Source organism: Oxyura jamaicensis (assembly GCF_011077185.1).
Source record: "Oxyura jamaicensis isolate SHBP4307 breed ruddy duck chromosome 7 unlocalized genomic scaffold, BPBGC_Ojam_1.0 oxy7_random_OJ72933, whole genome shotgun sequence".
Lineage (NCBI taxonomy): Eukaryota > Metazoa > Chordata > Aves > Anseriformes > Anatidae > Oxyura > Oxyura jamaicensis.
In genome coordinates, this window is record NW_023304072.1 from 1 (window position 1) to 19,378 (window position 19,378).

Below are 19,378 nucleotides of genomic sequence, written 5' to 3' on the forward strand. Positions count from 1 at the left end.
ACGGCCCCGCCCGGCCCCGCTCCACCATGCACAGCCTGGCCACGGCCGCGGTGAGAGGGGTGGGCGCCGCTGGAGCTCCTCCGCTGCGCGGGGGCGCTTCGCGTTCACCCGCCGCGCGTTGCGTGAGCGGGGCTTTGAGCAACGCCGTTGGGTCCTGAGGCGGAGATGGGCTCTGCCTGCCTCGTTGTGAGGCGCCCGGCGGGGGGCTGCGTGCGGCTGGGGGAGGGCTTGAAACGGGAGCCGCTTTGCGTGCTGCGGGGCCTGTCGCGATAAAGCTGCCGCGATAAAGCGGCGGTAGGAGCGTCGCGCTGCGGGTCGTGGCACCAGCTGGTGTGGGGCTCCGTGCATGAAAACAGCACAACGGGATACAGGCTGAAGGGGGGGGGGGGGGGGGCAAAACTTGTAAACATGTCTTTAAGGTATACAAAAATCTCTCTATGTAAGCATGTATGTGCATTTAAGCTTTATAGGTAAGTGTTTATGTATCTTTAAACTAAATATAAATGTATCTTTAAAGCAGTCATGACCATCAGCATGCTATCGGGAGTCCAAGCCAACCCCGTTAATCCGTTGCTGTTTAAGTTCAGGGCTCCTGGTGGTTTTCGAGCTGGTGATCCTCCAGAACTGCGGATAAAGGACCCAGACCCATGGAGGTGTCGCGAGGTCCCTCGTGGCGCGGAGGTGGCCAGCTCACGCTGTGCTGTGGGGGTGCTGCGGGCACCTTTTGTGTTCCCACCCGGCAGGGCTCTGCCCCGCAGCTCATGGAACTTGTGCGTAGTCCTCGGGGTTCCCCGGAATTTCAGGCTGGGGAGATGGGAAACACCGACAAAATAAAAGATAGGGTTTCCAGTTTAAATTAGAACGAGGGGAGCAACTGTAGAGCCTGTGAGCAGCAGCTGGTTCTCGCTAAGACAGATATCGTGCATAAACACAACTTAATTGTGTGGAAAACCTGCTCACTGTTCTCCGGGGATCACAGCCACGTGATTGTGCTTTTAAAAGGTTGCAGGAACTGAAACTTCACAGCGAGCCTAGAAAAAGAGATGGGAGCTTTAGATAACGCGATTATAGTAACTTGGCTGCTCCGCGGCTTGTCCCTCCAGCATCCAAATGGAAACAGACGGGCTCCGTTCGCTTGTTGTGTCTCTCCTAGCTCTGGGACGGGAGCTGCTGCTGGAACTGCCCCGGGAGCCCGGCTCTGACACACTTTCGGTTTTGGTTCCGCTCGCTTTCATTTCCCAAGCTCCTGGGCTTTCTCGTAGCGGCGTTGCTGTCAGCATGGCACAAGCAGTGCTCGCGCCTGTTGCCGTTAGCGCGTGGAGAGTTTTAGTCTGTGTTTGAAGCAGTAACTGCACGCAGCCTGTCTCCGCAGGGCGTGCGGGCTGGCGGAGCGGTGCAGGGAGCGCTGCAGCAGAAGGCTTGAGCGGCTTCTCAGCTGCTCTTTGGAAGTGTTCACGGGGAGCTTGAAAGCTTAGGTTTGCCTCAGAATTTTTGGTCTGAATCACCAGACTGTCTCTAGGAAGCCCACCAAGCGTTCGTTGAGCATTTGCCACTTGAATGCTTGTTGGTCCAGCAGAGGCACAAGGCAGACTCATTGAGAGGCTCGCTCCTTGCCCCAGGAACTGCTACAGATCCCCAGTCCTTGTTTCCCTTCCTTTCCTTCCCAGCCCTCCCCAAGGTTTTTTGGCCTGAGACCTCGTTGGCCTTGATGCTGTTCTTTCCCTGATGTCCCAGGAAAGGCAAAAGAAACTGTGCATTTCTCCCGAGTAGTGGAAGATGTGCCTCGACCACAAATACAGATCTACCCTTTTCTGCGTTTATTTTGAGTAGGAATCTTTTGCACAAAATCAGCCTTGAAACATTCTCTTTGAGCTCCATGCATAAAGACACCTGGGCTGAATTTGAGAAGCCTGCAGCAGGCAGCGTTACTACCTGGGGCTTTCCTGCCCTGCAGCGTCATGCTGAGGCTGGAGCAGTGAGAATTTTCCTCATAGCTGCGTGAATATTTTCCAAATGTACGTTGGGTCAGTCCCATGGGCAGGCTCCAGTGTCCTGGGTATTTTTGGAGAGGAAAAAAGTAGCACCTGCACTACTTTATGAGAATCTGTGGAAGTTTGCAGCTGAGGCATGACATTCGTGCATAACAAATGCAGCTGGAGCACGTGATAGGTGCCTGAAGTACGCGTGACCTCCCCAGAGCTCCGCTGGCAGCAGCGGCTCTCGGTGCTGAATGAAGTTACGGGGTAATAGCTGATGAGCAGATTAAGAGAGGCTGTCCTAAGGAGTCTGGCCAGAAAGTAAAACGTTGCCTTTAGGATAGGTGAAACGATGAGACTAATCTAAGGAAGGCATCCATATCCACAGCGTCTTACTGCGGCTTTTGTCCCTGCCTGCCCCTGTCGGGAGATCCTCGAGCCCTTTTTTGCTTTACCTGTGAGGCTGTGGGACAGTTTTGGGTGAGACTTGGATGAAATAACCATGACTGAAGTGTTTTTGTCTCCTTCCCAGCCCGTGCCAACAGCGCTGGCTCAGGTAGACCGCGAGAAGATCTACCAGTGGATCAATGAGCTGTCCAGCCCCGAGACGAGGGAGAACGCGCTGCTGGAGCTGAGCAAGAAGCGCGAGTCCGTGCCCGACCTGGCCCCCATGCTGTGGCACTCGTTTGGCACAATTGCAGCGCTCCTTCAGGTGGGCAGGGCTGGCGGTGTGTCCGAGCCGTGTGGGGCACATCTGGGGACGTACCGATGGAGACCCTCATCGCCGTTTCTGGGGGCGTGGTGGCTGCTGGATCAGGGGGTGAAGGGACCCGCGTGAGGGCGTGTGGGAAGCCCATTTCGGGTGTTGTCCATTGATCAGCACTTGTAAGGTGGTGGATGGACAGACTGCAAGGTGTCTGATGAGAGAGCTTACATAGTTGGAAGGGGGACAGGTGAGCTCTTGTCCTCATGAGCTTGCTGTCGATCATGTTCTTATTTTCATACGGTCTCATGGCAGAAGCACAGCAGTTCTACTCCTGAAGATCTCTGGTAGTGATTTTCGTTGGTTGGTTTGTTTGGGGTTTTTCTTTGCGTGAGCTTGAGCATTGCCTGGTCAAAAGGTAGCCCTTAAAGAGAGTCCCCAGGAAAGGCAGCGCGGGAGTGCTGCTCCCTACTCCAGAGAGCCTTGGGAAGGAAAGTACCTGCATTTCTTGATAAACTGAGTGGCTCAGCCGAGCTCTGGGCAAGCTACAGCTGATGGCTGGCCACCTCTGTGGTGAATCTAGTCTTCTCCTTCAAAGAAGGAAGGAAAATCACGCAGGACAGGCAGTGCCAAACTGTTTTCAGAGTAGCTGTGAAACAACTGAACAAAATTATAAGGGAGCTGTAGTTGGAAGTAGGCAGATTTCTGAACTGGATTTCTCCCCCTCAGCTGCTTCCCCTGCATTTGGTTAGAAGAGCACCAGCAGCTATGGTATGAGTAGAGTAGGTGTGCTCTGCCTCTAGGCACAGGAACCACATTCCTGCTTGCTCTGGGAGTTCAAAACAAAGCAGTCCCCACATCCGCAAAGAGCCAGGAAATCGAATGAACCCCCCCCCCTTTTTTTTTTTTAACTGAAATTAAAGTTTGACTACGTCCCTGTGACTCCTTGTCAAATTGGCTCTGACGTCGCTCTGCCCTTTTCTTTGTAGCACGGGGGCTGCCACGTAACTTCGGGGTGATGCTTGGTGAGAACAGGCTAACATCTCTTGTCAGCATCGTTCCTTGCTGGGCAAGTGCTGCTGTGCATCTTGATGTTTTTCTCCCTTAACTTTTCTCCACCTGTTAATTTTTAGGAAATTGTAAATATTTATCCATCCATCAACCCTCCGACTTTGACGGCCCATCAGTCCAACAGAGTCTGCAATGCTTTAGCTCTGCTACAGTGTGTTGCGTCTCACCCTGAGACCAGGTGAGTGTCTCCTAGTATGTGAGTTTGCTGGGGTGTTGATGCTGACAGCTCGGCCAGTCTGTTTCACTCGGGAAGCCTGTAAGCTCCTTTCTGCTCTTTTACCGAGAGAAGTGGAACAGCGGACAGGGCTGGAAGATAAGCAGCTGCTGGCTGCTTTCACTTGTTTGCACGGATTACCAGGATGACAGCTTTACGGTGGTCCTGAATGCATTGCATTCCTTGAATCGTCCTGAGATCATGGAAATTCCCAAAATACTGGGTTGTGACAGCCCCCGGGAGCTCAGCCAGAGACAAGGGTGCCTTTGTGCTGAGGGTTGTACGCGGGATCCCTGTTTTAATGAGCTTATGGTTGTTTAGACCAGCTGTCCAGAGAGTGGAATGAGCAGGGCTGCCTTTCCCAGAGACTGAGTGTGGCAAGGGAACGGTAGCAGAGCCACGCCTGCGGTCCCCAGCCAGTGCCTGACTTCAGGGTTTCTCAGTCTCTGTCCAGCACATGTCAGCAAGGAAAAATACGATGTTCGTTTGGCCAAAATCAGTAGCTAATACTCAGAGGAAAACTATCCTGAGAGCCGTGATCTCACGCTTCTGTTCCTGCTGAGAAGGAAGCAGTAGGTAGCTGAATTTGTTTTCCAGCTGCTGCAAAGTAGTGTTAAGCAACAACCCTTCATGAGATAATATCCAAAGAAATAGGGTAGTTCTACACCACATGCTTCTACAATTAAAGCTTGAAAACTGAAGACAGATGAAGAATGTCGGGTGATTGTGCAAGAGAGCTCCCCTCCAGGCTAGCAGAGCGATCTCCAGGTTTCTCGCTGCAGCCTGTGTTCTTCAGAGTTGTCAAAAGGCTGTATGTGGGCTCCTGGGGGAAAAGCGGCCCAGCACAGATTTACCTCACACCTTCCCATCAGGGAATCAACTGTTCCTCAGTTCTGAGAAGCAGCGGCAATGTTGTGTGTCAGGAATAATCTGAGGCTGCGCGTGATAATACTGGAGTTGTGCTCATTTTGTTTTCCTTGTCTCTCACGGGTGTTCTCCCTTTCCTACAGGTCAGCTTTTCTGGCAGCTCACATCCCTCTCTTCCTGTACCCCTTCTTGCACACAGTTAGCAAGACGCGTCCATTTGAGTACCTGCGGCTCACGAGCCTCGGAGTGATTGGTAAGCAGCGAGACGGATGCTGGAGTTCATTTGCCCTGTCATCCCCACATGCTGTTTTTCTTCTTTTCTGCCCAAAACGTTTTTCAGTGTATAAAGTAAGAGGGTCTTCACATGCATTTCTTCTTCCCAGAGGCTGATGTCAAATGGCTGTCAGCCGCTTGGGTTTGTATTACCACTGCGGGGAGAGCCCAGAATGCATCCCCTTTCTGAAAAACAAACAGCCCCCAAACCCAGCTTCGTTAGCTTGGTGACCAAAACGAGCTCTCCTCCAGCCACGTGCTGCAGCGTATTTAGGGTGGCAGTTGCTCTGTCAGCCACTCAGACCCAGCGATTCCTGGGCAAGACACAGTACGGCCGTCTTTGAAAGGCGAGTTTTGTTTTTGTGCTTCATGCATCACTGATCTGGGTTTTTGTTTTTCCTTCAAGGGGCCTTGGTGAAAACCGATGAGCAAGAAGTGATAAATTTCTTATTGACGACAGAAATCATCCCCCTGTGCTTACGCATTATGGAGTCGGGCAGTGAACTCTCTAAGACGGTATCTATGTTTTGTCTTCATTAAGACTTCTTGTTGTTTATATCCAAATGACCAGGCAGTCAGTAACCTGCAGAGTTGGTTTGTTTCCTGTTGTAGATGCTGGGGCAGCTCTGGGTGGAGTTTTACCTCCACCTATCCTCAAAAACAAACAAAACCACCACCAAACTGAGCTGAGAGATACCGAGTCTGGTAGTTTTCGTAGCCCAGCGGAGAAACTTGTAGGGCCGAGCTGGATTAATTTTCTTTGGCCTGAGAGAAGAGATGTTGTAACTACACAGCTCAGAGGTTGTGCAGCCGCTGGTGGTGGTGGTTATGGGGATGTTCACTGCGCTGGGCCATTTGCATCAGGCCTGCTGTGTGGCCATAATCTTGAGGCTGTCCTGTGCAGCCTGGCAGCAATTGCTGCCTCACTCAGCCCGCATCCAGTCATCTGGTGTGCACTGCCTTGTATCTGCCTCTTCTCTTTAGCCAGAGATGCCAACCGGTGTGTGGTGTCCTGCATTTTCTTCTGGCTTTAAACTTGAAATCAAGTACAGCACTTGCTGAAAGGCCTTTCAGCTCTGCTGAAAGAAAAAGAACTGCCATGAAAAGAGCACAGCACAAAGGCTCTTCTTTTTTGGGGTAGGTAAGTTGTTTATATTCTCTCTCTTCTGATTTCTCCCTGTTCGAGGTTGCTACGTTTATTCTTCAGAAAATCCTCCTGGATGACACGGGGCTGGCATACATCTGTCAGACTTACGAGCGGTTTTCCCATGTTGCCATGATACTGGTAAGATTATTTGTTTCTTCTGCTTGTAAAAGTTCAGTGTTTTCTCTAGCAGCCAGCTTCTTCAGCAGCTATTTTACTGCTCTCTGGCTGTCCTCTGTGTAGGAGAGGTTTGGGTACCCATACTTTCTTCATCCCAGGAGTAATAGCCCAGCTCGGACAGTTCTTTTAGCTTGCTAAGGGGAATATGTCTGCCCTGGAATAGCCGTTACCCTGCTCTTACGTATTTGTGTTTGCTTTTTAAAGAGCCAGTCTCAGGAGAAGAAAATGCAGCGCTAAGTAAAGCATTTTGCAGCCCTGGTTCTGTGCCTAAATGTTGATGCTTTCAGTGGGAATATGTATTTGTACGTCTGTTTTCCCAAATGTAAAGAAAACGATCTCCTAACTTGCATGTGAACAGCAAAATATGAATGCTTGTGAGCTGCTGTCCAAAATAACCAATGTGATCGGATTGTGGGGGTCAAGAAAGGGATCGGCCTTGGATGGAGTACATCTGGCTTGGGCAAAGTAAAGGAAACAGAAACCCTGGGGTAGGGGAAGGAAGGAGACCAAGAAATAATCTGTGGCTGGGAAGGGTATGGACATGGAGGAACGCGGGTGGGTTAAGCTATGACAATGTGGAAGAAATCCTAGCTGTGGTATACTCCCACCACTGGGTGAAGCACTGACACGATCAATGTTCCACAGCGCTAAGAAACAGATGAAAATGTTCATAGACATTTCTGTATCTCAAAAATTCAGATAATGTACTCCTGTCTCATGAGAGTGATGGTTTGCTTCCTAGGCTGCTGCTGAGTGAGTGAGATGTTCTGCAAGTATTAGAGGCTTTTAAAAGAGCAAGTTAGTCATTTCTGTCCAGGAGCTGTCTGACCTGCTGTTGCTTATTTTGAAGAAATCTAGGTACCCAGGGGATAGCTAAGAACAGGAAGCTTGCAGAAGGGCAGGTGAGGTGGCCCCACTAATTGCTGACTGGCTAAATAGCCAAATAGAGGTGAATTTAGCTAATGGGGAAAATGGTCAGTGCTAGCCAATACAGTTTCACAGAGGAAAAAAATCTCGCTGAGCAGATCTTATTCGATGCCCAAACATGACTCGGGGCAGGTGCGTGAAGGCATCCATACTGTTCACTAGGCTGGGTGTTTTCAGGCTGCAGCCACATGCAAAGTCCTACACGTTGTGAGAAACGAAGGCCGGGCCAGGGATTGCTGCCCTGATCCTGTTTCCCAGTAACAGCTTACTGAGAACCGTAATAGAAGGAGAAAATACAGCTCGGCTGCACGGGAAGGCAGGGATGTGGATCTTACTGCATGCGCTGTGGGTGAGCCCCATCCTTCCCAGGGTATTGCCAATGTTTTAAAAGGGTGTTGAAATGCAGACAGTGCAGTGAGAATGGGGAGCACACCGTGGAATCGCATCGTGATTCTGTTGGAGCTTATCAAAATGTGTGGGACGTGCTGCTGTGCCTCCTTTAGGGGGAAACCCCAGGTTTTCTTTAGTTTAGCGGAGTTGGACCAGTCAGCAGTCCTGGGGGGGAGGTAAAACCAAATGGAGATGAAGCAATCTTTTCCCCAACCTGCTGGGACAACCCTTTCTAAGACACGTTTCTCTCTCGTGAACGTATGTTAGCAAGCAAGGTGCTGGGCTCTGTGCAGGGCTATCGAGCTGAAAAGTAATGGGCTGTGTTGGATGGGAAGCCAGGGTGACTTAATGGTCTTTCCCAGGCTTTGCTGGTTGTGAAGCTGTCCTTACAGACACTGTAACTGGTGACACTGGCCTCTGTCAAACAGGGTAAGATGGTCCTGCAGCTTTCCAAGGAGCCATCAGCACGGCTGCTGAAACACGTCGTCCGCTGTTACCTTCGCCTTTCTGATAACCCCAGGTAAACATTTAAGGAGTTTGGGCAAGGGCTTCTCCCACCCGCTTAGAAATACCGCTCCTCTTGCCGGTGCCTGCTTGGAGTCAAGGTTATTCATCTGTCTTCACATCTTAAATTCTTTAAAATCTTTAAGCCTTAAAATCTTAAAGCCTTAGCTTAGTGTGAAAAACGCTTTTCTTACTGCTAGCCCCAGAAGCTTTTATGATACGTGGTAGAAACTGACTCTTTGGAGTTTGGTCAGATCCAAGCCGTGCAGGTTACAGCTGCCTGAGCTCAAATGCTGCTTGGAGCAGGTACGGGGGAAGGACTGAGTTGGAAGCCATGCTGTGCTCTCACCCTTTGCATCGTGTGGGCTGTTAGCAGTAGAAGTAAATCGATGAAATTCAGCCTGAAATCAGTTTGTACTTCCTCGGCTGACCAGCTGCCCAAAGCTGCTGCGTGTGTTTGTTGTGTCTGCCTCTTCTGGCACGGCGCTGCTCTTGACCGAAGGGTATCAGGACACAGGGCTTTGCTCAGCAGGATCTCACGTGAGGGATGGGAGCTGTGCCGGTCAGCAGGGCGCCCCGTGCTGCTGCTCAGTGGTTTCCTTGGCTGGCCCAGCCAGGGAGACCCCCAGGCTAATGAGCATTGTGTCCCCACTGGGGTTTGCTCCCCTCTTGCCCCTGTGAGTTTATTTGTTGGGCCCCGTTTCTTGTCTCTTGATGTAGGGCACGTGAAGCTCTCAGGCAGTGCCTTCCTGACCAACTGAAGGACACCACCTTCGCCCAGGTCCTGAAGGATGACACCACCACGAAGCGCTGGCTGGCTCAGCTCGTCAAGAACCTGCAAGAGGGTCAAGTCACTGACCCGCGGGGCATCCCCCTTCCTCCGCAATGACTGCTGGGGACGGCGGGGGACTGGGGAAGAAACAGCTCAGGTTTACAAAGAACCAGGAACAGATGACCTCTTCTGCAACAAACCGGGCATGCCAGCCGCCTTTCAGTCCGCCAGCTTGTCGGACCATTCCATCTGGCCAAAGGGCTGCTCTGTAGCAATGCAGCATGCCTCTGGAGATCGCAACACCAGCAGATGCTGATACTACAGCTTAAAAAAAAATCAATAAAAAACCTATCTGTAAAGATCCCCATCTCTCCAGGAGGCCTGGCTGGCATCTGTCCCTGCATCGACAGGCAGGGGTAGTGCGGGTGTCCGCTCTTGCAGCTAGCTCAGTCTCCGTGCAAGCGCTGTGTGACACAGGGTGTGGTGTGCCATGTCCCTCCAGTTCCTTGTCACTTTGTGTTTACACGTCTCCTTAGATGAGTGAGCTGAGTAAAAGCTGATCCTGTTGTTCTATCCTGTTAAGAGCGTTGCTCAGCTGCAGGTAGCCTGGGGACAGCTTCCCTGCGAGCACGTCCTCGCTCCCGCCTGAGCGTCTGGCTGGCACAGCGAGCTTCTCTTCCTTTCCTTTGGCACGAAGGCCGTGGCTGGAGCTGGGCCACCGCGGAGCTCGCCCCGAGAGGAGGGTAGATCACTTGCGATGAACCCACGTGTCATCAGCTTGGTTCCCGGGGCGCTGGGGGAGGAGAAGGCAGCGGGCCTGCGGTTCTTGTGCTGTAAATAGTGCGCTTGGCGCAGCGCTAACCAGCGGCCGGGGGCTGATGTGTGCCGGCTGTGGATCCAGCGGAGCTCCTGCCCAGGGGGGCTGCTGTTGCATCAGAGCTCAGCGCTGGGGAACCTGCCTTGCCGTGGTCGGTGGGACAGCTATGAGCTACATCCTACGGGCTCCAGGTATACCAGCTCTGTGGCTCCATCTGTCCTGACCCCTTCCCCGTGCCTCCCAGCTCATCTCTGCCAGCCCGGTGCAGCCGTTTCAGTTCTCAAACCTCCTGCCTTGGCATCTGCTTCGGCCTCACCGCAATTAATCTGCACCGGCAGCCCCTTACCTGCCTTCCCTGCGCAGAGGGCTTGGCGTGGCCGCGGCGGGGCGGGCTCCTGGGCTGTGCTGCAGCAGCCAGCTCAGCTGGCACTCCGCTGTGTACAGGCCTGGGCAGCTTCTCATCCCCCCCTTCCAGCAGCCCATTTTGCTGATCATCTGCAGCGTTGTGCCAACAGTGTCTTAAATCCCATCTGGTTTCCCCTCCCTCCTCCCATCGCAGCCTTGCGTAACCAGGGCAGAGCGCAGCCTCCTCCCTGCCCCGGGGTCCCGTTTTATAACCATTGCCTCCTTTCCTCTCCCTGGACCCTGACCTTGACGGGGTGTGAAAATGCTTCTGTTTTTTGTAAGTTCGGATTAATAAATAATAAAACCCCCGCCAGCACAGCTTGCTCTCGGTCTGGTCTCTCGGGGAGGGCAGCAGCGGAGGGCTTGATGTGGGTGGGAGGAAGGAGAGCTGCGGGTGCCAGCTCCCCTTTGCCCAGCTGTGGGTGCTGGCTGGGTCACGGTGCCATCCGGAGGGGCGAGGGCTCTCCATCGCTCCACAGGGGTGCCAAAACGAGGGTGTGGGACAGTGGCTGCTTAGCAGGGTGTTTGCAGCTGCTCGCTGGCACCCCAGCCTGCAGCAGGAGCCTGCCAGAACCTCTGTTGCTCTCCTTGGCTGTCAGGCGCTGGCTGGGGAGGGATGCGCGGGGCTGGCTCAGGACCTGGGGAGCCCTGGGCTCCGTGGGCGGTCAGCCCTGCGGTTTCGGGCTGCCCCGGGCCCGCTGCACGGCCAAGTTGCGGCGTTGCCTCGCCGTGCCACGCAATTCCCCTCTCCCCGTGCAGCCGGGAATTGCCGGGAGCCCCGCTTCCCCTCTCCGCTGCTGCAAAACCCCGGCCCCAAAAGCAGCGCGGCGGGGCTGCCCGTGCCCTGCCCGGGGCTGCGCCTCCGCTTTGGGACCGAGCCGGGGGGGTCCCGCACTTTATCCCCCCCTCCTCCCTCTCCCAGGGCTCCGGCACCCCCCCGGCAGCGGCGGAACCGGTGACCTTAATCCGCGCCGACCTTGCGGGGCCCGGGGACGTGCGGGACCGGGAGGGGGGAACCGGGGGGGGGAGGCCGGGGGCCGGGCTCGCCGCCCCGCCGCTGCCAAGGGGCGGGCAGCCCGGGCTGCCCCGGCCCCGTGCGGCCGCAGTCGGCGGAGCACCGGAGGCGCGGCGCGGCACCGGAGAGCTGGTACGGGGCCGGGGGGCCGGGGCGGGCCGAGCCGAGCCGAGCCGAGCGGAGCCTCCCCAGCGGGGGCTGCAGGGTGGGGGGAGAAGTGCCGGCGTGCTCCTCTGCTTTGGTTCAAGGTGCCCCCCCAACACCGGCAGCGTGCGTGTGCGAACCGGGACAGCAGCAGGGTGGGGTGCCCGGGGGTCACCCCTCCCTGCACGGGTACCGCACACACGGGGGCATTTAAATCTTCTGGGTGGCACTGGGGGGGGGCACGCCTGCTGTGCCCCCAGCCCCTCCTGGGGACTGTCACCTCTGGGTGAGGAGCTGCGGGTGGGCTGGAGCACGGCCTCCTGCAGCCCCACAGTTCAGGCTGGAAAGGGGAGAAGGGGCTGTGCCCCCCCCGGCAGGAGGCAGCGGCCCTTCGGGAAGCCCTCGGGTTGGGTTTCCAGCAGAAGGGCTCTGGCTCCAGCCCCTGGCTCCCGTCCCGCTCTCCTCGACAGAGGAGCAAGGGTCAGAGCTCTCCAGGGCCAGGGGGCTGCATGGGACCGGGGCTCGAGTGCTGGGGACACCTGCCCCTGTGCCCGAGGGGCTCCCCGCAGTGGAAGGGGACTTCTCTGCTGCGGTGTGTGCACGGGGAAGCCACTGCTCCCCTGCTTGGGCAGGGCTGGATGCCTTTGGGTGGTGTCTGCACAGGGAAGGGGCTGGCGATGCAGGAGATCGGTTCGTCTCCAAAATCTCAGCTCTGTTGCCCAAGCAGCCCCCTTGCACGCACATGTGACAGGGTGCAGAGCACAGCCCTGCTGGTGGCAGCAAGCCGGCAGGGACTGGCCGGTCCCTGTCCCAGGCCAGCGTGTCTCCCTGCTCCTCCAGCCTTGACACCTCTCCTTCCGCCCCGGCTTTCCCCAAACCCTCCCAGCCCCGTCGCCTCTGCTGCCGCTGCTCGGGGGAGCGCGGGGCAGCCTGGGTGCCTGCAAAGGTCTGGCAGCCAGGCTTGGCAGCTGCCTGCACGCTGACGGCACCGGCTATTCCCAGCCCCGCAGCGCCGGTGCCGTGCTGAGTCAGGGGCCTGGGGCACGGCCGGCACCCCTGCACCCCTGCACCAAGTCCCTCACCCCGAGGGGGACCCCGAACCGCGATGGCGCTCCTCCCCACATCCAAATCACAGCCTGCCAGCTGCGGTATGCAGTCCTTGAGGGCTGCTCGAGCTTCCGGGCGACTGGCACATCCAAGCGATTTATCATCAGTCTAATTAAAGTCTTGACAACCTAATCAAGGACTTATTGTAAGTCCCGTTGCATTTATAGTCCCACTTGTCCCCGCTCGCTCCCAGCAGCGCTGCTGTTCTGCCGCTGCGCTCCCAGCCCCGGGGTGCTGGGAGAAGGATCCGGGAGCCCCTGCCTGCGGGTGCGTGGCGCTGGCACTGAGGTTGGTCGCCGTTACCTCCAGATTTGCTGCCATGGGGTTGCTGCCGGGCGGTGGGGGCTCTCCCTGGCAGTTTTGCTGGCTCGCGGGGTCAGTCCCTCCTAGCAGCAGGGCTCTGCTCCCCTGCTGGCTCCGGGGGCCGCTCGTGCAAGTTTTTCCATTTTCCCCCAGCACCTTTCAAGCGCTGGCTTCCCGGTAATGCAATCAATATTTCATGAGCACACCGAGACGAACTTGACACTTAACGAAAGCGGTGACCTGGGAGGAGGCAGGCGCAGGTGCGCTCGCCTACACCGCACACGGGCGTTGGGGACGGACCCCCGGCAGCGCCCAGCCCCTCTCCCCAAGCCGCCCCTTCTCTTCCCTCCCCAGCGGCGCCGGCACGGAGGAGGCAGAGCCATGGCATCGCTGCCGTGCAACGCCCGTGAGTGCTCTCCATCGGAGGGGATGCTTGGGGCAGGGTGCTGGGTGATCCTGATTCACGCCGGGGCAAATCTGGCCCCTGGCACCCTCTGGGGATTTGGGCTCATCTGGTGGCATGTGGGAGCCTCCCCACCCCGGTCATCGGGGCAGGGGCTGGCAGCTCCAAAACGGGGGGTGGAGGCTGCCGAGGGTCGATGGGGAATCCGTCTTTGTCCCTCTTGTGGCAAAGGGAGTTTGTTTGGGGTCCTCCCTCCTCCGTTCCAAAGTGAGGGATTGCGCGGGGTCCCAGGGGCTGCAGGGAGCGCTGCCCCGAGACGCAGCCCCCTCCGCCCCCAGGCATCCAGCTCACAGACACGCTGGAGCAGATGCAGCAAGGCGCGTTGATGCGCAAAGTCAAGTCCAAGAGCTGGAAGAAGCAGCGCTACTTCAAGCTGCAGGACGACTGCATGACCATCTGGTACCAGTCCAAGAGGACGGGCAAAACCGAGTCTGCTTGTGAGTACCAGCTGGGGTGTGCCCGGGGGGGGTCATCAGTAGGGTTCAGAGTGAACACGGCCGTGAACGTGTGGAGAGTCCTTAAGCTGAATTTGCAGAGTGTTGAGAACCTGAGGCTGCGTGCATGCCTAGGGGCTCCACGCCCACACCGCTCTGGATGAGCAGCTCAGCGTGTGAGTGAGGAGACGGGTGGGTGAGCAGGAGGAGGGATGGTTGGAGGGGCAGAGGTCTGCGGGCAGTGCCCCCTGCCCTGCCGTCCTTGTCCCCGCAGACAGAGCTCCTCTCCCTCTGCCCCAGTCTCCATCAGCGACGTGGAGACGGTGCGGGAAGGGCACCAGTCGGAGGTGCTGCAGAGCCTGGCCGAGGAGTTCCCCCCCGAGCGCTGCTTCACCATCGTCTTCTACGGCCGCCGGGGCAACCTGGACCTCATTGCTGGCTCGGCCGAGGAGGCGCAGTGCTGGGTGCAGGGCCTGCGCCAGCTCATCGAGGTGGCCACCAGCATGGACCAGAGGGAGAGGATAGACCAATATCCTTCCCGCGGGCACTGCTCTGCCTTCTCACCCAGCCCTTCCCCGGTCTCCCGCCTGCCCCAGGCCCTCCATCCCCAGCTTTGCTCCAGCACGTGCTTGGTTTTTAGGGGTCTCACCATCAGCATCAGGCTGGGGAGAGCCCCCAGCGAAAGGAAAAGGTTTGGTGCTGCCCGGCTCCGTCTCCCTTAGCCACAGCCCTTTCCCTTAACATCTGCCCTGGTTTCTCGCACGTGGATCCGTGACTGGTTCCAGAAGGCTGACAAGAACAAGGACGGGCGCATGAACTTCAAGGAGGCGCAGCGTCTCCTCAAGATGATGAACGTGGACATGAACGAGGACCATGCCCTGCGGCTCTTCCAGGTACACACCACACCTGCGGGGCTGCACGGGCTGGAGCAGGCTGCACAACCTCCCTGTGGAAGGTCTTCCTTCCTTCCTTCCTTCCTTGACCCATCCCTAACCCCACCCTCCCTCCGCCCGTGGGGTTCCCCGTGCCCCCTGCTGGCTCTGTGCCGCGGGCAGGGTGCTGAGCGAGCCCCCCCGCAGGCTGCCGACAAGTCGGAGTCGGGGACGCTGGAAGGGGAAGAGTTCGTGCTCTTCTACAAAGCCCTCACGGAGCGCGAGGAGGTGCTGAGCCTCTTCCAGGCCTTCTCTGAGGACGGGAAGAAGCTGACGCTGCTGGAGCTGGTGGATTTCCTGCGGCAGGAGCAGCTGGAGGACGAGGGCACGGAGGAGCTCGCCATGGAGCTCATCGACAAGTACGAGCCATCGGAGACGGGTGAGAGCCTGGAGCTGCGCCCTGTGCTGGGGAAGGGGAGCACTGAGACCCCCCCCGCCCCTCCTGCTGTGGGTGGGTGCGGGCAAAGGGCTCACCGCTGATCTGGGTGCAGTTCCCCCTTTTTGGGTCCATTTTCCCTCCCGGGGGAGGTTGGCCAGCCGTGGGGTGCGAGGTCCGGCCCTGGGGCCTCCCACTGCCTGCCTCCCCAAGGCTGCTGCCTCGGGCACCCCCATCGCTCCTCGTGCCCCAGCCCGGTGCAGGGTGCCAGGGGCCACCAGCAGCCCCATTTGCCCCAGCCCCGTTCCCCGGGTCTCCAGTCTCCTCTCCTCCCATCCGCCTGCAGCCAGGGCTCGCCACGCGCTGAGTGCCGACGGGTTCCTCATGTACCTCTGCTCCCCGGAGGGCTCCGTCTTCAACCCCCGGCACCAGGGGCTGTGGCAGGACATGACCCAGCCGCTCTGCCACTACTTCATCTCCTCCTCTCACAACACCTACCTGATAGAGGACCAGATCCGGGGCCAGAGCAGCATCGAGGGCTACATCAGGTAATGGGCTGCTCCCTCCCACCCACCCCCGGGGCCCCCAGCGCCGTGCCCCGGGCAGCTCCATGGGGGCACATCCAGCAAGAGGAGAAGCTCCTTGGGCTGAGAGCTCACCCTGGGCCTGGGGCAGCAGCGGTATTGCCCTGGGGGCTGTTTGCCAGCCTCCCTTGGTGATGCAGCACCCCTGTGGCCATGCCCAGGAAGCGGTTCCCTTTTGGAGATGCTCGATGCTCGGCCCAACTCTCCCTGCTCTCCACCCACCCATCCCTAGATGCGTGTCCCCACCCTGACAGCTGTCCCCTGGCCCTGCGGGGGGGACACCGCCACCAGAGGGAGGGCAGGGGGTTGGTGCCCTGCCCGGGCAGGGGGTAGCGGGCTGACCGCCCACCCGCAGGGCTCTGAAACGGGGCTGCCGCTGCCTGGAGGTGGACTGCTGGGACGGGCCGAACGGGGAGCCCATGGTGTACCACGGGCACACCTTCACCTCCAAGATCCCCTTCAGGGAGGTGGTGAGCACCCTGGGGAAGTACGCCTTCCAGGTAGGGCGCTGGCAGTCCCGCGTGGCCTCGGCGGGGCTGGGCTGCGTGCTGAGGGGCGGCGATGGGGCTCCGGGGGGGCAGCAGTGCTGGGGCACGGTGGGGACGGTGGCCGTGTCCACTCCGGGGGACATTGGGGCATGATACGGGGAGGTGAAGGGCTCAGGGGGATCCGAGGGCTCCTTCCTGGGCAAAGCCCTTTTGAGAGCTTGTGGTTCTCCCCAGCCTCACCGAGGCTGGTCCCCGGCCGTGCATCCGAGCCGTGCTGCCCTTCAGAGCCCCCCCCGGAGGCGGCTGCTTTCTCCCTGTGTCCCCCCCCCCCCCGCCCACCGCTGCTGGGACAGGAGCGCTGGCACCTTGCTCCCCAGGCCTCCGACTACCCGGTGATCCTGTCCCTGGAGAACCACTGCAGCATGGAGCAGCAGGAGGTGCTGGCCCAGCAGCTCCGGGACATCCTGGGGGAGCAGCTCCTCACCGCCACCATCGACGGGCGCGTCCCCACGCGGCTCCCGTCCCCGGAGGTAGGGGCAGAGGAAACCTGCCTGGGAACTGCTGCCCTGCCTGGGAGCGGGACGGGGAGGTGGCTCTGCTGTCCCCCCGCCAGTCCTCCTCCTCCCTGCCCCATCCCCTCCTGGGTGCTGAAGGGCGCCGGTCCCTGACACCGCGGGGTCCCAGGGGACGGTGTGGAGCCCCGCGGAGCCCAGCAGCCCAGGGTCCCCACCCCCCTGCCCCTGCAGGAGCTGAAGCACAAGATCCTGCTGAAGGGGAAGAAGATCGGGCGGCTGGAGGACGTGCTGGACGGGCCGGGGGACGAGGCACCCGACGTGTCCGATGATGACAACGGCGCGGAGGCAGAGGAGGAGAAGAGGAGGATGAAGGTGGGTGGCCCGGGCTGGGGACCGGCTGGTGGTGCTGAGCCCCCGGACACAGCTGTGGGACACCACCAGGAAGGGGGACAGAGGTTTCTGGGCCATGTCAGCCCCCTTTCGGCATCCCGTGGAGGCACCGTGATGGGGGCCCCCTGCCTGCTCCGTTCCTGATGGGGACCTGACGGGGCTCTGCTTGGCAGAAGGACAAGGAGAGCCTGGCCCAGGCGTTGTCCGACTGCGTCGTCTACTGCAAGAGCGTGTCCTTCCGGGGCTTCCAGGAGGCACGCAGCCATTCCCGGCCCTCCGAGATCTCCTCCCTCGCCGAGGCCAAGGCCAGGAAGCTCATCCGGGATGCGGGTGAGGTGGGGGTCCAGGGTGGAGGGGGGGTGGCTTCTGCGTGTAGGGTGAGAGCCTCCAGGCACCGGGCTTCCTCCCTGTCTGGGAGAAAGATGGCCCGGCAGGGCTGTGACTGAGGTGCTCGGCCCTGGTGGGTGAGTGGGGGTTAGGCAGCGAGGGTCCCTTGGAGGGAGAGCGAGAATGGGTGGGGGGCTCAGCACGCGGTCTGGGTGGCTGTGCAGGCCAAGCGATGGCCTCACGAGTGGCCCTCCCTCCCCATCCCTAGGGAACGACTTTGTCCGGCACAACGCCTGGCAGCTGACCCGCATCTACCCCAGCGGGATGCGGACCGACTCCTCCAACTACAGCCCGCAGGAGATGTGGAACGCGGGGTGCCAGATCGGTACGGCCTGGGGGTGTGGGGGCTGCGCAGCTGCCCCGTGCCACCCTGACCCATTTCCCTGCCACCTTCCCCCAGTGGCCCTGAACTTCCAGACGGCCGGCACGGAGATGGACCTGTGTGACGGGCTCTTCAGCCAGAACGGCCGCTGTGGCTACGTGCTCAAACCGCCCTTCATGAGGGACGAGGGGACCCTCTTCAACCCCGGTGAGCCCAGCACCCGGGAGGGCCCCGGCCCCGTCACCCTGACCATCCAGGTACGGGCTGAGGAGGGACCCCGGGGTGCTGTGCAGGGCCCTGTTGCTCCCAGCTGGGTGCAAACCCCATCCTGGGGGTCCCTGTCCTTCCGTGCAGGTGATCAGCGGGCAGCAGCTGCCCAAAGTGGCCAACAGCAAGGACGGAGCCATCATCGACCCACTGGTGCGCGTGGAGATCCACGGGGTGCCCGCGGACCAGGCGCACCAGGAGACCAAGTACATCGAGAACAACGGTGAGCCCCCCGCTGCACGGGGACCCGGCGCTGCCCTGTCCCTGCCCCCCGTCACCCCCCAGCACCCCCTCTCCCTCCCCAGGGTTTAACCCCCGCTGGGACGAGACCCTCCAGTTCCAGCTCCACGTGCCCGAGCTGGCCCTCGTCCGCTTCGTGGTGGAGGATTACGACAAGACGTCCAGGAACGACTTCGTGGGGCAGTTCACCCTCGCCTTTGCCAACATCAAACCCGGTGAGCGATCGCTGCCCGCTGGTGTTAGGGTGCCGGGGGGGCTTGGCTGGGCGCTAGGGAGCCGGGTGGTCAGCCACCGCCTCGCTGTCCCCCCTGCAGGCTACCGCCACATCCACCTCCTCTCCAAGGATGGCACCAGCATCCCACCCTCCTCGCTCTTCGTCCACATCCGCATCACCGAGCCGCCCGGCCCCGAGCAGGACTGACCCGTGGTGCCAGTGGGACCCGGATGGAAGCCGCAGGGCCGGCCCGGTTCTGGCCCCACGTGGCTGGGGCCACGGGGCTGAGCACACCCCCCCCATGTCGATCCGTTTGTGTCGTCCCTGTGTCATCGTCGCTGCTGTGCCCGTGTTTGCAGTGGCCTCTGGGGGCTGGGGAAAGGCACTGATGTCTCCATCGGTTTGGGATGCCTCCCACCCTCCCGTCCCAGGCACTTGTGTGGGGTCTGTGCTGGTGTGGGGCTCCCCCTGCGTACAGCTGGCCCCAGCAGGGCTCGGCCACGGGGAGGAGGAGAGCTGGTGCACGGCGCCCAGGCTCTGCCGGGGGCTGGTCCCCCCACCCAGGGGAAGCGAGGCTGGAGCCGAGCAAACCCCGGGGCTGGGCAGAGCTGGGAGAGGAGCCGCTGCTCACCGCCCCCTGCCCCGCAGCGCCCTCAGAGCCCCTGGCCCCCACAGCCCCAGGGATGCTCCTGGGCAGCACCACGTTATTAACCCTGGCCGTGTCCTCTCGCTGTAAGCAACCTAATAAATTGTTCGGTGGCAGGCAGACACAGGGCTGGGTGCGGGGGTGTTGGGGACGGGGACTGGGGTTGGTGCAGCAGGGCAGCCCTCAGAGGAGCAGCAGAAGGCTGAGCACAGCCCTGGCTCCTGCTTAGGGTTTGGTGGACACCCTGCTCCTGCTGTGCAAGCACCAGGGCTGCTGGGCCCCCGTCAGCGGCCTGATGAGATGTGGCT

General features: G+C 59.4%; 2 protein-coding genes across 6 annotated transcripts; both read left to right on the plus strand.

Moving 5' to 3' along the window:
* The first annotated feature begins 6 nt into the window (after window positions 1–6).
* On the plus strand, window positions 7–9,382 carry CNOT9 (CCR4-NOT transcription complex subunit 9). 4 transcript variants are annotated; one of them, XM_035312004.1, is made up of 8 exons: window positions 7–50; window positions 2,509–2,688; window positions 3,813–3,928; window positions 4,975–5,084; window positions 5,511–5,620; window positions 6,291–6,389; window positions 8,174–8,265; window positions 8,964–9,382. In XM_035312004.1, the coding sequence occupies exons 1-8, from the start codon at window positions 27–29 to the stop codon at window positions 9,136–9,138; spliced, it is 906 nt and encodes a 301-aa protein (XP_035167895.1). In that variant the 5' UTR covers window positions 7–26; the 3' UTR covers window positions 9,139–9,382. The 4 variants fall into 4 exon arrangements, with proteins under 4 accessions (XP_035167895.1, XP_035167896.1, XP_035167893.1 ...); XM_035312005.1 differs by having other exon boundaries at window positions 8,970–9,382; XM_035312002.1 differs by lacking the exon at window positions 7–50 and having other exon boundaries at window positions 2,464–2,688.
* Window positions 9,383–11,271: 1,889 nt separating this feature from the next.
* On the plus strand, window positions 11,272–19,193 carry PLCD4 (phospholipase C delta 4). 2 transcript variants are annotated; one of them, XM_035312009.1, is made up of 16 exons: window positions 11,272–11,390; window positions 13,167–13,218; window positions 13,554–13,712; window positions 14,010–14,238; window positions 14,473–14,602; window positions 14,789–15,020; window positions 15,364–15,565; window positions 15,957–16,101; window positions 16,467–16,619; window positions 16,836–16,976; window positions 17,168–17,324; window positions 17,590–17,706; window positions 17,782–17,960; window positions 18,058–18,193; window positions 18,276–18,425; window positions 18,525–19,193. In XM_035312009.1, the coding sequence occupies exons 2-16, from the start codon at window positions 13,194–13,196 to the stop codon at window positions 18,629–18,631; spliced, it is 2,262 nt and encodes a 753-aa protein (XP_035167900.1). In that variant the 5' UTR covers window positions 11,272–11,390; window positions 13,167–13,193; the 3' UTR covers window positions 18,632–19,193. The 2 variants fall into 2 exon arrangements, with proteins under 2 accessions (XP_035167900.1, XP_035167901.1); XM_035312010.1 differs by having other exon boundaries at window positions 17,171–17,324.
* Window positions 19,194–19,378: the final 185 nt, after the last annotated feature.